The sequence below is a fragment of the Gymnogyps californianus genome, chromosome 14 (genome assembly GCF_018139145.2).
Source record: "Gymnogyps californianus isolate 813 chromosome 14, ASM1813914v2, whole genome shotgun sequence".
NCBI lineage: Eukaryota > Metazoa > Chordata > Aves > Accipitriformes > Cathartidae > Gymnogyps > Gymnogyps californianus.
Genome location: NC_059484.1, coordinates 10,022,593 through 10,036,109, shown reverse-complemented (window position 1 = coordinate 10,036,109; position 13,517 = coordinate 10,022,593). Strand labels below are relative to the sequence as shown.

Genomic DNA, 13,517 nt, shown 5'->3' with positions numbered 1-13,517 from the left:
GTTTGCTCAGAGGGTACCCACACATACATAAAGGAAGAAAGAAAATAATTTTTAAAAGCTGTGCCAGGCTTTGGCTGCCATCAGCGGCCCTGCTGCAAGTGGAGTTTGCCCTGGGTGTGTTTGCCCAGAGGAGCTGCAATGCTGCAGCCGCACATGGCAGCCAAAGTGACAAGGACATTTTGCTGGTGCCTCGGGGGAACAGAGAGCTCTGGCAGGTCAGGTTTGTGGAGCAAGGAGAAAGGAGCCATTCTCCAATAAGCTGGGAGAAGGAGGGGAGGAGAGGCAGCCCCTCTGCTGGGGGCATGGAAACTGTAGTGAAACTTTTGCTGAGAGTGCAAACAAATCTCTCCAGCTTCTGCCATGTGGTGGCAAATGCCAGGTGGGCTCCAGGCCACCACGGAGGGACCCTGGCCCTGAGCGCTGTTCACACTTCCCGGCAGGCAGAAGCGAAGCACAAGTCAGCGCCTTGGATCAAAATCCTCAGGGAGGCTCCGTGCCTGCCTACAGCTCAGTGCTGGAGCTGGAAGACATCACTGGAATGAAAATGTAGCTCCTCAGTGCTTCCTCTCTCCATTTTCAACATCTTTGAGGTGTATAACCATAAACCGTGGCAGCAGAAGCTGCAGCCACTAAGACCCAGGAGTGCTGGGAAGCTGGGGCAAGGACCCACTGCTGTGAGCGGGACCTGCGTTAGCAGATCAAGGCCAGAGGGCCACCCCAACCCACCTGGGCTGCCTTCCTGCCAGGAGAGGATCAAGCCCCAGAGGCCACCTTCTAAGCAGAGCACAGTCATGCAGCAACGCCGCTGTCTGAGACAGCGTCAGGCAAAGCCACCCACTCTCACTTCACGCAAAGGGCTTTGAAGATCAGCTAAACTGGGAAGCAGCAGCCCAAGCGACGTGCACAATGCCTTTCCTGGAGGATGTTTGCTTAGCGGTGGCAGAAGGAGGTTTCTCATCCATCTGCAGACTAGGCAAGTCAGATGTGGGGTTTCTCTGGTTCCCACCACCCTATGGCCCACCCAGCAGGCGGAAAGCACTGCTCCCAGTACACCTATTTGGGTGGTAGCGGCTGGGAAAGCCAAACAACCTCAGCGAGCAGGGAGGAACAGCAGCTGAAGTTCACCGGCCAAACCCCCAGCTGGGGTCTCCAAAGACAGGATGGGCACAGATGTAATCCCACGCACTGTAACCTCCGCCGAGACACAGGCTCCACCTCCGCTATCATCTGCTCTTGTAGAGGTCATGAGCCCTTAACAAGCCTTCAGAGAGTCCTGGTGCTTGGACTGCTGCCCACCCCAATCCTGCACTAAGCCTCTGCGTGCTGTCCGGGCAGCCAGGGAGCCCTTGCCAGCCTTTCAGCCCTGCCCTCCCTTTGCAGGAGACCTGCTGGACTCAGACAGACCCAGCACATAAGGATGAAGATATTTGAGGGAAGAGGAATTTACGCCTTTTAAAGACATCAGGAACTCCTGAAGCCAGCAGCTTTCAAACTGCGAATCCACAGCCCCCAGAGGGAGCGAGGAGCGTTGCTCGAGGACATCTTTTAAGCACGTTAAGAGATAGTAAATTTGCTTTACAGGTGCCTGTGCCCCCACTGGAAAAAAAACCAATCGGGTTCATAAGCTAAAAGGTTCAAAACAAAAACTTTAAGTGTCTTATACATGATGGGATGCTCAGCTACCAAAAAGAAAACAATGAAAGATGTTTTTAATGAAAGAGGCTTCTCACAGCCAGTGATTGTACCTCCCGCACAGAGGACAGCAGCTCCGCAGCCTCTGGGAAGCAGCACGATGACGGCTCCTTCCCCAGCACACCCCGCTTGCACACTGTGGACAATTATTAAATAACCACTTAGGATGATGCTTCACTATGGAGTTAACCTGGGCTCCGCATGTCGCAGAGCCGAAATTCAGCTGGCGAGGGGAGTTAGCAGCTGAATGCCTTGACTCAGCAGTGGCTTTGTGCCCAGCCGTTCAGACTTCCCCAGCCTTACTCCAGAAACTCTCTGTTGTGGCTAAAAATGGCTTTAAATTGAAAAAGGGTGGATGGGAGGTAAGGGGGGTGCACACAGCAACTTCCCCTGAGCATCCTGCTGCCGGTCAGACCTGCTGAGATACGTGGGGAGCAGGAATTTGATGATTTCTCTTCTTTGAAACTACGGTTTTCATAGGGCTTCCATCCAACACTGGGGAGAAAAATCCCACATCCCCATAGATTGCTAACTTTCTGGAGGATTTCTCTTTCCATAACCATTTCTCTTCTTCTTCTGTGCCCCTCCTTCCCCCCCCCCCCCCCCCCCCCCCCCCTCGCTCTGTGGAGTCACCTCTTCCCAAATTTAACCAATCCCTCTGGATTACAGCCCCACTCTGACCCACCACCGGGCAGCCCTCCGAGGTGGAAGCTGTTGAGTTATCTCAGTCCAGAGCTTGCTGGACAGGGATCCACATCACAAAAGCCACCAATCGTCACTGCCAGTGGAAACACCACAACCTCAATCTGCTCTCCTGTTTGAAGTGGTCCCTCCGGGCAGGAGGACACTGGAAAGTTGGCGGGTGTGTGCGGACGGGATGGAGGAAGGGCTTCACCTCCCTCTTCCACCCGCCGACTGCTGGAGACTCCGGTCTCAGCTCCGCTTTCGGCTGTGATCTACCACCGAACTAGAAGCGATGGCAGAAGAAGGACGCACAAAGTCAGCATTTGACTCTTTCCCTCTCTGCTCAGTCCCCGTCCACTCCATCTCCATTTGCACATGCCAGCGGCAGGGCCAGGGCTTGTAGACCAGGTGAGAGATTGAGAAGGGCTGAGGAACTCAGCTGGCAGGGCTGGTAGCCAGCAGTGACCTGTTTTTGTTGGTGCTCCCAACACCGGCAAAGGGACCCTGAAGGGAGCTGCACTGCAGGAAAGCAGAAGGAGAGCCCTGGCTCAGCCCAGGAAGAGCTCCAGTGCAGGGGAAAGCAGACACCACAGCAGCCCAGAGATAGATGCATGGGCTGTCCAACCTCCTCTTTCCATTCCGAAACACTGCCAGATCCGAGGACTAAATTCACCCTTTGCAGTTAAACCAGAGCTCCACGGACTGCAGTCAATTGCGGCCCCTGAAAGTGGTTTGACATCCTGGGGTGATGCGAGTTAGGTGGATCCTCTACCTGCACCCCAGACAAAAGCAAGCAGAGGGTGCATCCAACAGCACTCAAAGGCACGTCCCCTTTGCTGCCACCAGCTGCCACTCCCGTGGGCATGCTGCGACCTGAGGTGTCAGCCGGGGAAGCTGAGGCAAGGGACGGGGAGGGACGGGGAGCAGGAAGGCTCCCAGCCACGATGCTGCAAGAGCGGCTGCTTGGCTTGGCACCGAGCATGCTGACCAGTCCTTTTTCCCTCCCTCATTCCCGCCTTTCAGCCACCCAGCATAAAAAGCTGCCTTTTTTTTTTTCCACTCTGTTCATGGCCTGGCTCCCTTTCAAATTCCCGGAGAAATAAATTTATCTGCTGGATGAATGATGACATCCGGCCAAACCCCAGACACGCCATCACGTCTGATCCAGCCCAGCCGTCTATCACAGCTCTCATCTCGTTATTGGTAAACTGGCGGTGTGCCAGCACTCGGGGCTCGGGAGAGGGCTCCCACCAATCTCTCCAGAGGAGAGAGTCAAGGACTTTTATTAATTAGCATTTTGAATTGTAGCTAATAAATACCCCTCTGGCATTCAGGCTGGGATAGGAAACACAACAGAGATGTCCTTGAGATGCTGTAGCATTTTGCTGCTGGAGGCAAATGGACACGAGTCACCTGCTAAGTCCTTCTGTGAGCAGCAAGCTTGCCTCTCCTCCCTGGAGAGGAGCAGGCAGCGGGAGAGAGCATGACCACCGCCGGATTCAGCGGTGCATCACCCGCTTGCCCATCCAGCACTGCAATGGCCAAACACTCACAAACACATGGCAATTTTGCAGTGAGTGCAATTTTGCACCTGGGAGCTGCTCAGCTGTCCCGCAGGACACTGTGGGATGTACCTGAGGATGGACCCCACAACACAAGCACATGCTTGGGACTGGACTTCAGGCTGGCGCCTCTGCTCCCCTTGTTTGTTGGACCCAAACCAGGGACACGATGAGGGACATGGCACTGATCGCTGCTTGGCCGGACGGCCAGGAGCTACAGCTTCAAACACAGAAGAGTGCAGAGCTGCACTGCTCTGGCGCTGACGCTCAGCACCCAAAGGTCTCCACATCTGAACATGCTCCTTATCCTGGCCACAGCCCCCACCCCACCTGACTTCTGGCTCAGTCTACAGGACAAAATAAAGGTGAGGAAAGTGGGTGGAAGACTGAAGCTGCCCTTCAGTCCACCATGCATGAAGGTGCCTCAGCTACAGACAGGTTCAAGAGCTGACTCCTTTTGCAAAGCAGCTCACCACATTCTCATGCAGGGCTCAAAGACTCACGCAAAGGCAGCCCCCCACATCCCAAAACAGCCCCAGGGGCTGTTAACCCCCGCAATAAACCCCCACCCAATGTCCTTGCAAGCTCATCTTCTCCATGTGTCTCTTGCTTGCCCCTGAGCTGCTGCCTTCACTGAAGGATGACCGACGGGGTGGCAGGTTAAGTGGTGAGCAATAGCTGGGCGGGACGGATGAGAGCGCCAGCCGACAGCAAGCAATTAGTTAATGGGCTCCGGGGCCCTCAGACCAATCTCATCAAGTGACCGTGAGCTGCGGGAGGAATGATGACAGGCCAAGCGAACAGAAACAGGAGCCAAAGGAGGAAAGCAGGGATGGGGGGAAGGGAGAATTAAAAGAGGGAATGAAAAAAATTGAAAACCCAGGGAGAAGATGTAGTCCACACAAGCCTAATACTCAGCTGGAGACCTGAAAGGCTCAGTGTTGCTGCTCAGAGGAGAAAAACAAAATCGCTTTATCTACCTCCACACCCTTCCAATACAGAATGATGTCAAATCAATTTACTGCCTTTCCTCTCACAATTAATCAAGCCTCCTCCATTGCTCAACCTTTGGTAGAGCCACACATCGCGTCACATGCAGCATAAAAAGAGAGAGCAGCATAGCAGGAGATGGAGGCGGCTGCTCAGATTTATGCTGCTTGTGATTAGTAAGAGATGGGTGGCTCCTGGCCAAAGTAGCTCATAGTCACAAGACTTATAACCACACAGAGTTGCGTAAGGCACGCGGGATTCCTTGCAAACGTTCCTTGTTTTGCATGGAAAGACTCCGGAGTGTTGTTACGGATGGGGCTCATGGACATGGCTAAGGGAAAGAGCCTTTCGAACGAGGCAGAAGTCGTCAGTAACCATGTGAAATGAGGCTTTTCAGACTGACCAAATTTCTGAAATCAGCATTTGCAAGTAGAAAGTGTCTCAGGAGGAGACCACCACTTCACGGGGTCCCAGAGAAGTGTTTCCACTTCCCCGCTGGAGAAGGCTATGCCAGGAGTTGGCTGACTGGGCAGAGGTGTCCACCTGGAGCTGCACAGCCCCCGCTCCCTCTCCAAGAAAGCCTCCAAATCCCAGATCTGTGACTCACGGGGGGAACCGTTGATGAACATCAGACTCTTATGGATGCCAGCAAGTTCAAACCAGTTTCGTGCTTCATTACCACCCCGGTGGTGGCAGCCGCCCAACCAACTTACTCTTTGGGGGGCGTCAAGTCGTCAGGTCGTGCCTCAAAGAATTGGAGAACCTCCTCGCACTGGGAGATGTAGGGAGGCAGCTGGATCAGAGCCTGTGGATGAAACAGAGACACCGGTGATGGGAAGCATCAAGACTGTGTGCAAGGAGCCGAGTGAGGACAGGCCCTCAGAGCACAGGGGACTGGGTCATGGCACCAAGCTTGGCACCCACACGGTCCCTGGCACACAGGAGTGCGGAGCCAGGCAGGGGAGAGCTACAGCAAGCACACACCAGAGTGGGGCAAGACCCAGACAGTCCCCAGTTACACTCACTGCACCACCCCAGCTGCAACTGAAGACTAAAGGAGAATAAGCAGAGACCTCCCAGGCCCCACTTAGCCCAGCTCCAGCCTTTTGGACAGATGTGCTCTTGCAGGGTAAGAGCCATAGGGATGTCCATCCCAGCATCCACCCTCCCAGCCATGGCAGGGCTCAGTTTCCCAGCTGTGCTGTGGGCACAGAACCATTGTCCTTGGGAAAGGCTGGGCATTTACGTGTGGCATACTCTCAGTGCCGTCAGCCCTGACCAGCACATCCCAAAAATGCTCCGCTGGGCAATGGCAGCTCAGGAAGAGGCAGGGAGGCAACAGGAGGCAAAAGTATGGACACGAGCTCATCAGGGCAAGGGCTGGAAGGCTGCTACATGCACTGTCGAACGGCAGGAGCTATAAGCTACCTCTGCTTTTCTCCTTTCCCTTCAAGGAAGCCTTTTGCAAAAAGACAGGCTTCAATGGTGGGACTTACAGGGTGAGAGTGTGCATGTCTGTGGGAGCTGGGGACAGAGTCTGGGGCCAGCAATATTCGCTTTGGGCCAGAGCTCTTGTAGATGCTTTCCAACGCGGGCTGCAGCAAGGGCTGGGCAGAGAAGGCAGGATGGGCAGCTGCCTGGCAGAGAGCCCTGCCCTGCTCTCTGCTCGTGGGAAGGAACAGGGCCACGGGTGGTAGCGACTACAAAAAGTAAAAGAGACATGCAATTGAAGAAGGATGATTTGAAATCAGGGAGCAGTGCTGCAGCCCGACCTGGAGCAGATGTTTGACCAATTTTCTATATAATCCCCCCTCCCCTCCATTTGCTGTCACAGCAGTCTTGTGACAGCAGTGTGGGCAGATCAAACCTCCACTCATTTCTGTATCAGAGACAAAGCCACATCTGCAAAGCCCTGGGGTTACCACACAGATCAGATGTGGCTCCACACTGACCTAATTGCTGGCCCCCAAAAGCCCTTCCAGCTATTCAGCACAGTCATTCGCTGCCAGCAGAGCAGACAGTCAGGCCACTAATCATGGGCCAGCTGCGATCAAGATCATGTGAGAGGCAGGAGAGAGAAAACTACTCACTCCATGGCTTTTGGGAACCCAGGGAAGGGCTATTCAAAGGCCAGGTTTTGCATGGATGCCATTCCCATGTGGGTACCACTCCCCAATTCCAAGCATCCTGTGATCTACACAATTTCCCCTGTGCCAAAATCACTCTGATTTTGTGGCCTGGAGAAGGCTCCGCATCCTCCAATAGCAGGGGATGATCACAGAAAACACCCTGTGCCGGGAGGACGAAAGGCAAGACCCACAGCTTATTTCTCAGGACGCCTTGAAGGAGGCCCACCTAGAGCTGACTCACCTGGCACAGCAGTGGCTGAGTCAACCAGGCCGCCCTGAAGTCTAGCTGGCCATGGTCTACAGCAGCTATGGCCACCAAATCAAAAACAGTGGCACAAATAGCGTGACGTCAGTCCTACTTCTGGCTCTGCCACCCAAAGGAGTGAACTGGGGAGGGCCATCAGCACACAGCTTCAGCCCATGGTGTTAGAGCCACAGTAAGTCACCTCACTCACCCCGCTGCCTGCAAGCCTGAGGAGAAAGGTCATTTACCAAAGACAGACGAGCCTTATCGCATTGAAATCCATTTTCCAGGGAGTGAGAAAGGATTATTCTCTAAAAACGTTGCTGCTAGAGGTCCACCCAGTCTTGTTGGGGTAGAGCATCACAGCATCGCAACTCCTTCATCAACCCTCTAACTAGCACTTTCTCAAAATCCCCAGGATGGGAGGAAGGCAGTTGCCACACCAGGGGAAGGACCAACAGATGTAGAACACAAAGAGAATAAACCGGAGAAATGGGAAGAAATTTCAGGCCTCTGCTCCCCCTCCTTGTCATTCCTAAAGTCGTTTGAAGTCTCATTTGGCGACCGGTTGCTCTTACCAGTTGCTCTGATTCTTCTGCTGCTTTTCTTGCACCTTACCTTAAATTGCCACATTTTCCAGTATGGCGGGACCTGGAACAGAGTCCTTCAGCAAAAGCACTGCCTGTGAAAGCAGTGGTTCCCTCCCTTGCTCCTCTTGCCTACTTCTACCCCAAATCTCACCAACCTTCTTTCCAGGGCTCTCCCAGAGAATGAAGACACCCCACTTCTCTTGCAGGAGATGGCAAGAAAGCAAAAACTTTCTTACATGGTTTTCTGTGGGAACTTATTCACAACATATTCACCTAACCTTCAGTTCTCACTCAGCAGGGCCAAGCTGGAGGAGATATTTTGTATTTCTGTTCTGCACCACCACCCTCCAAGCATGCGCAGCGTCCACCTCCAACGATAAACATGGCAGTAAGAGGTGCTAGGATCCTGTGGCCGTGATCTGCAGCATGACGTGCCCAGGAGGGACATCTCCCTGCTCCCGCTGACTCCTTGCTCATTCCACATCTCCGCAGCCTTCGGTTCCACACCCACTTTCAGCTCAGCAGCTTTACGGTTAAGTAGCAGCAACTGGAAGGCCAGGCACAGTGCATGTTATTACTTGGTAATGCATTAACGGGAGGAGGAGAGAGCAGCTCTCTAAGTGGGTCATATAACATCAGCCATTATGTTCCAGTTGTTAAGTCAAATGGATTCATTATATTTTATGCCATTAATGGCATCATTCTGAAAGAGACAGCTGCAGCATCTTATCGCTTAGGGACTTTTTCTTCCCAAAAATTAAATTTACAGTTGTGTGTGCCTGCATATAGCTGGCACATTTTAGTGACTCAGAAGACAAGGGGCTGATCACGCCCAGCTAGAGCCAAGCGGTTACTCGCACCATCAGCTTCCCTCACACTCTTTGGAGCATACAGGTCCAAGCACACCTTGCACTACACTTCCATCACTCTGTTCTCATCTGCTATCCTGGCCCACAGCGGTTTTCACCCACAGCCCCACTGCAGAGCTGTCAAGACACATTTACTAATTCACCTTTATCCTTGTACTTATTCCAGCCTTGACATCCTTCCCATAGGTCTGGATGAGTCCCAAAACCCACAGTCTCCCCCGCCGTGCAAAGCCCTAGGCCACAGTCACTGCTACACCTCCCGCATCTAAGGAATGTGATGGACATTTCACCATTTCCCCATCTTCTCCCTTGGGTTTTGCAGTCTTTGGATAGGTTTTCAACAGCATTCAGACTGGACTTTGGAAGCACTGGACCTACCTCCAGACCATTTCATGGCTGCTGCAAGTACTAGTGCACTTCTTCGACACGATGAGATGTGGCGTACTTTACTTTTGCGAAAATAATTTTTGTGGACTTTAGTATTTTGGTTTTCCCAGAAAAAAATGCCCTAACACCATAGTTTGCCTTACACTTAAGCACAGTCTTATATTCTTCAAGAGTATGGGGCAAATTGCCTCAGCCTTATCAAGGAAAGGACACAGACAATCAACTGTATTTTGGCTCTATGATGAGATGATCTCTGTTGGCTTCCACTAATTTTCTGCAGGTACAAGGCATCTTACCCCTGTGCAAGTAACTGTTTTGCATAACCAGTAACAGGAGTTTATGTCCCAGTTTGGGACCATCCCACCAAGAAAGTGCTGTCTTCTACATAAAACAGCAGGTCTGTTCCCAACAATGGGAAAGGAAAGGCTCCCTGAGGAACAGAGTCCTTCAAGCCTAGTCCTGCACACAACCATTTCACTCCAAACCGCCTGCCAGACAGGACACGGCGAGGCAGCCAGGTCCTTTCCAGCCCATCTGGAAAGCTGGTTCTGGTTTGCAGCTTGAGAAAGGAGAATAGAAAGGGAAAGTGCAGCAGCAGGGTGCAAGCTGGTGTGGAGCTGGGCCACCCTGCACCCTGCAAGCCCAGGCCTCCAAGCCCTCAGTATTAATCATGTGGAGTGAAAAGCGAATCAGTGGGTGGGCTTTCATCACAGAAAGAGTTTGGTAGTGGGGGATAGCCCACACTCCCCATTCTCCCAGCACTGGCACACCACTATATACTATCAGTCAAACAGGATCGAGCCTGATCAAGGTGGCTTCATCTTTGGTTGATGCTACAAACCTCCCCTTACCTTGCAGTATTCATCGATAGGTATCAGGCGCTTGACCGCAACATCGCGGATGTGACTCCGGCGGAAGAGGATCTTCCCTGAAACAGGAGAGACGGAGGGAGAAGAGCAGGTCAGCACAAAGCCCAGGAACACTCTCTCTGGAATCACTCTGTCAGGACCTATTCCCTGCACATCCTGTTCTCACCAAAAGCACTGTACCTATAGAGAAGCATGTTCCCTCCCATGGATTAAATACCTTATTAGAATAAAGTACATTTAAAGTGGCAAGCATGTTCAAGGAGAGAGAAGAGGAAACAATTACCAGCAAACTGCATCCCCATCTTCTCTCACCAATGTGGTGATGATGGAGGACCAGATCCTATCTGACTATGCCTAGTCTGCTAGCATACAAGTCCTGGGTGTACAAGTCCACTGGCAAACGCCAGCGCTCGCCAGAGCAGCAGACATTCCTGCGACTGCCGGTGCAGGTGGGACCCTTCTTGCAGGCTCCAGGCTTGCTCAGGGCATCCGGGTCTAGTGTGTGCAGAAGCCAAGCCAGAGGGTTTCTCTCTGTGCAGCTCCTGTGTCGAACTGGTCCTCGAAGCCACGGTGTCGGGACTGCAGCTCTGAGTCAGACCTATAGGATTTTCCTTCCTGTCTGGGGTTTATTTTTGTTCTCCATTAATGGGATCCTCTTGCTACTCCATTTCCTCCCCTCTGGGTTGTGGTACAGGCCTCTTTCCTTTGAAGTCTAATGAGTCCTAAATGCTTCAAGCTGCTTTCACAGAGAACAGCTTCTTTGGCATTTAACGAGACAAAAGCCATTAGCAGACAGTGAAACATACACTTAGAGACTCGGTGATCAAAAGGACTGGTACAGTAGGATTTCAGACCCATGCTTCCCAAAGCACCAGGAACTGGCACTGCTTTGCAATACAATCACCTGGAAAATTGTGTTTGGGGGGGTGGGGGGGTAGTAATGAAGTTCCCTAAAGTTCCTCCTGACATCTCCCATAGTGCAGGAAAGTCTCGTCTCTTTTTGTCCCTACTTGGGTTTCCAATCCCACCACCAAACCCAAGGAGAGCAACTGATGTGTCTGTCCATGCAATCCCTTCGCTTATCAGAGAGGCCACCATGGGGCAACCCAGAAGCCAAACTCCCCTCACAACCACATACCAACACACTCGCTCGCAAGCAACATGAGAACAGGGAAAAGCACTCTGGAGAGTCACACAGCCCTTCGCTGCACCATGGCTAGCTTCAACCCCTACAGCGAGCCTTCGCAGGAGCCACGGCATTGCTGGAACCAGAGGCTGGATACTACCAAGCTACCCAAGAACAGGACGTGGTAAAATGGCCACACGCTTATCACAATTTTAAAATCAGGGCTGGGTCACCCCCCCGCTTCTCCCTGACTTGTCCAGGATCTGGAACATGCATGACTTGTGCAGCCTGCCAATGCATTTTTTAAGCAGAGATGAACTAAGCCAACCCAACTTCAGCTTGCAAGGAGCATGAATCAGAACTTTATGGAGGAGCCAAATCTCCTGCTAAGCTCAGTTAATGCAGAATGCCTTCGAAACTGGACTGTCCACAGGAGCACACAGCAATCATACTCAGTGCTAGCTCTATACTTGCCCTCCAGTGAAACACATAGGGTCGGACCAGCTCATACCAGAAGGATTGCTTCTCATTTATGTCCTGCTGACAGCGAGGGGCTGAGACATTCATGGTGGGAAATGCTCTGCTCTGAAATGCATTCCTTCTCGCAGCCTGCCAGAGCCAAGTCTGGCAGTCTTTATGACACAGTGAAAAAAAAAAAACAAAACCCCTCTATTCAATCCGTCTTTTAGATTTTGAGGGTGAACAGCCTGGGAACACAGAAGTTGTCTGGAAACACTGGGAGCGACAACCAGGTCGGAGCTCCTTTCCTTGCCTGTAGCAATTATTTTCCATCAGACAAGCAAATGATCAACAGTTTTCCTTTCTCGTCAGCAATCATGGCGTATTTGCTGCATAGGTTTCTATTTGAATGACGATTTTTAAAAAGATGAATGGATCACAATAGTTTTGTTGGCAATTGTAAGGAATAGCTGTTTTGGTTTTATGTCTGCCAAAATGAAATCACTGATGGGTGGGTACATTATAAATGTCTGAAATAATAAGCTCTGGGTGTGGGAATATTTAAATGTTTAACAAACAGATGCTAGTGAATAATAATAAAAAGAATATAGTTTGGGGGAATAAATACATCACAACAACTGAAGTGATCTTAAATTAGCCCCAGCACAGAGCATATGAACCAGCAGGAAATCCAGCTCCTCTCTTGATTTGCTCTAGATCTAGTATTTTTCAACAAGGAAGTTTATTTTCTAACAAAAAGCTGGTTTTCAATCAAAATGTCTAATTAACATAATTGCAGACCCTTCAGTGCTGCCAAATACAGCTATATAAATCCTTGACTTGAAAGGCAAGAAAGCGCAGGAAACCACTTCCCTCCTGGAAGGGAAAGATGGGCCACTTGCTGGGTCAATGAGATGCAACATTTTCCTGGGCACATTTTCCTTAGACCGTATCTGCAAAATGGGAATAACAGTGCTGTCCACTGGGGCTTTTCACATGGCCAAAGACCATATAATGCAAGAGAAACGCATGACATTATTCATCTCATATCTGTACCCCTCATTGCTGTAGCTACAGGGGACACAGTGAAGGCAATGGTGCCCATCACCCACACCTCGTTCTAAGTGCTCTCTGCTTTACACTTTTTTGGCTGCCTCCAGGAGCTTGTAACGACTCTCAGCCTGGCACCGGGTTACTGCCCTGCTAATTGTCCAGGTGGACTCTCCTCCTCCTGCCCACAGCAGATACTCTTTCACGCTGAAGGGGAGGGAGAAGGCTCAGGATTAGCTCCTCTAGATCCTAAAGGAAACACATGGCAAAGAAATGGGCAGATGGCCAAAGCAAGAAGGAAGTTAAGTTTGATGACTGTGTTGGATAATTGCTGTCCTGGCCTCTTCCAAAGAGCAGCCTGACACACAGGTACTGTGCAGAGAAGGGCTTGGTCACCGGCCCAGCTTTGGCACAGTGTAACCTAGCTCCAGGCAAAGGCAAGCCATGCAGAACAGTGAGGAGAAACATCTGCACAGAAGAAAGCCAGGAGAAAAGAGGGGAAGGTCTCTGGGGTTTGATTTTCCACGGTGAAGTTTCCCAGTTGGCTGAACTGTTCACTCAGTAAATCTGCAGCTTGAGAGATGCAGAGCGACAGCGAAGGGGGAGCAATCTCAGCTGCCTTCGTGGTATCTAGCAAGAGCAAGGACAGCTTTAATGCAGTTCGGATCCTTGACTCCCAGATCCCTGCAAACTCAGCAAAATTTGCCCCAATATGAGAAAAATAACTACCAGCTCTACTTTTTCTTTAAGAACATCCTCAGGCGAGACTCACTTTACTCCTAACAGCCCCATAGCAGTGCTCCTGCCCTCAGCCTCAACGTCAGCAGGAGGAATACCAAGGGGAAGGCATGTGAGGGAAGGCAATT

At 51.5% G+C, this 13,517-nt stretch overlaps 1 protein-coding gene across 1 annotated transcript in view; it reads right to left on the bottom strand.

Moving 5' to 3' along the window:
• SH3PXD2B (SH3 and PX domains 2B) overlaps nt 1–13,517 on the bottom strand; it is a 79,823-nt gene that overhangs the window by 24,244 nt on the left and 42,062 nt on the right. Inside the window, exons 4-5 of the mRNA XM_050905317.1 lie at nt 9,999–10,075; nt 5,642–5,733 (exon numbers count right to left, since the gene is read on the bottom strand). Coding sequence (XP_050761274.1) covers nt 5,642–5,733; nt 9,999–10,075 — 169 coding nt within the window. The remainder of the gene's footprint in view (nt 1–5,641; nt 5,734–9,998; nt 10,076–13,517) is intronic.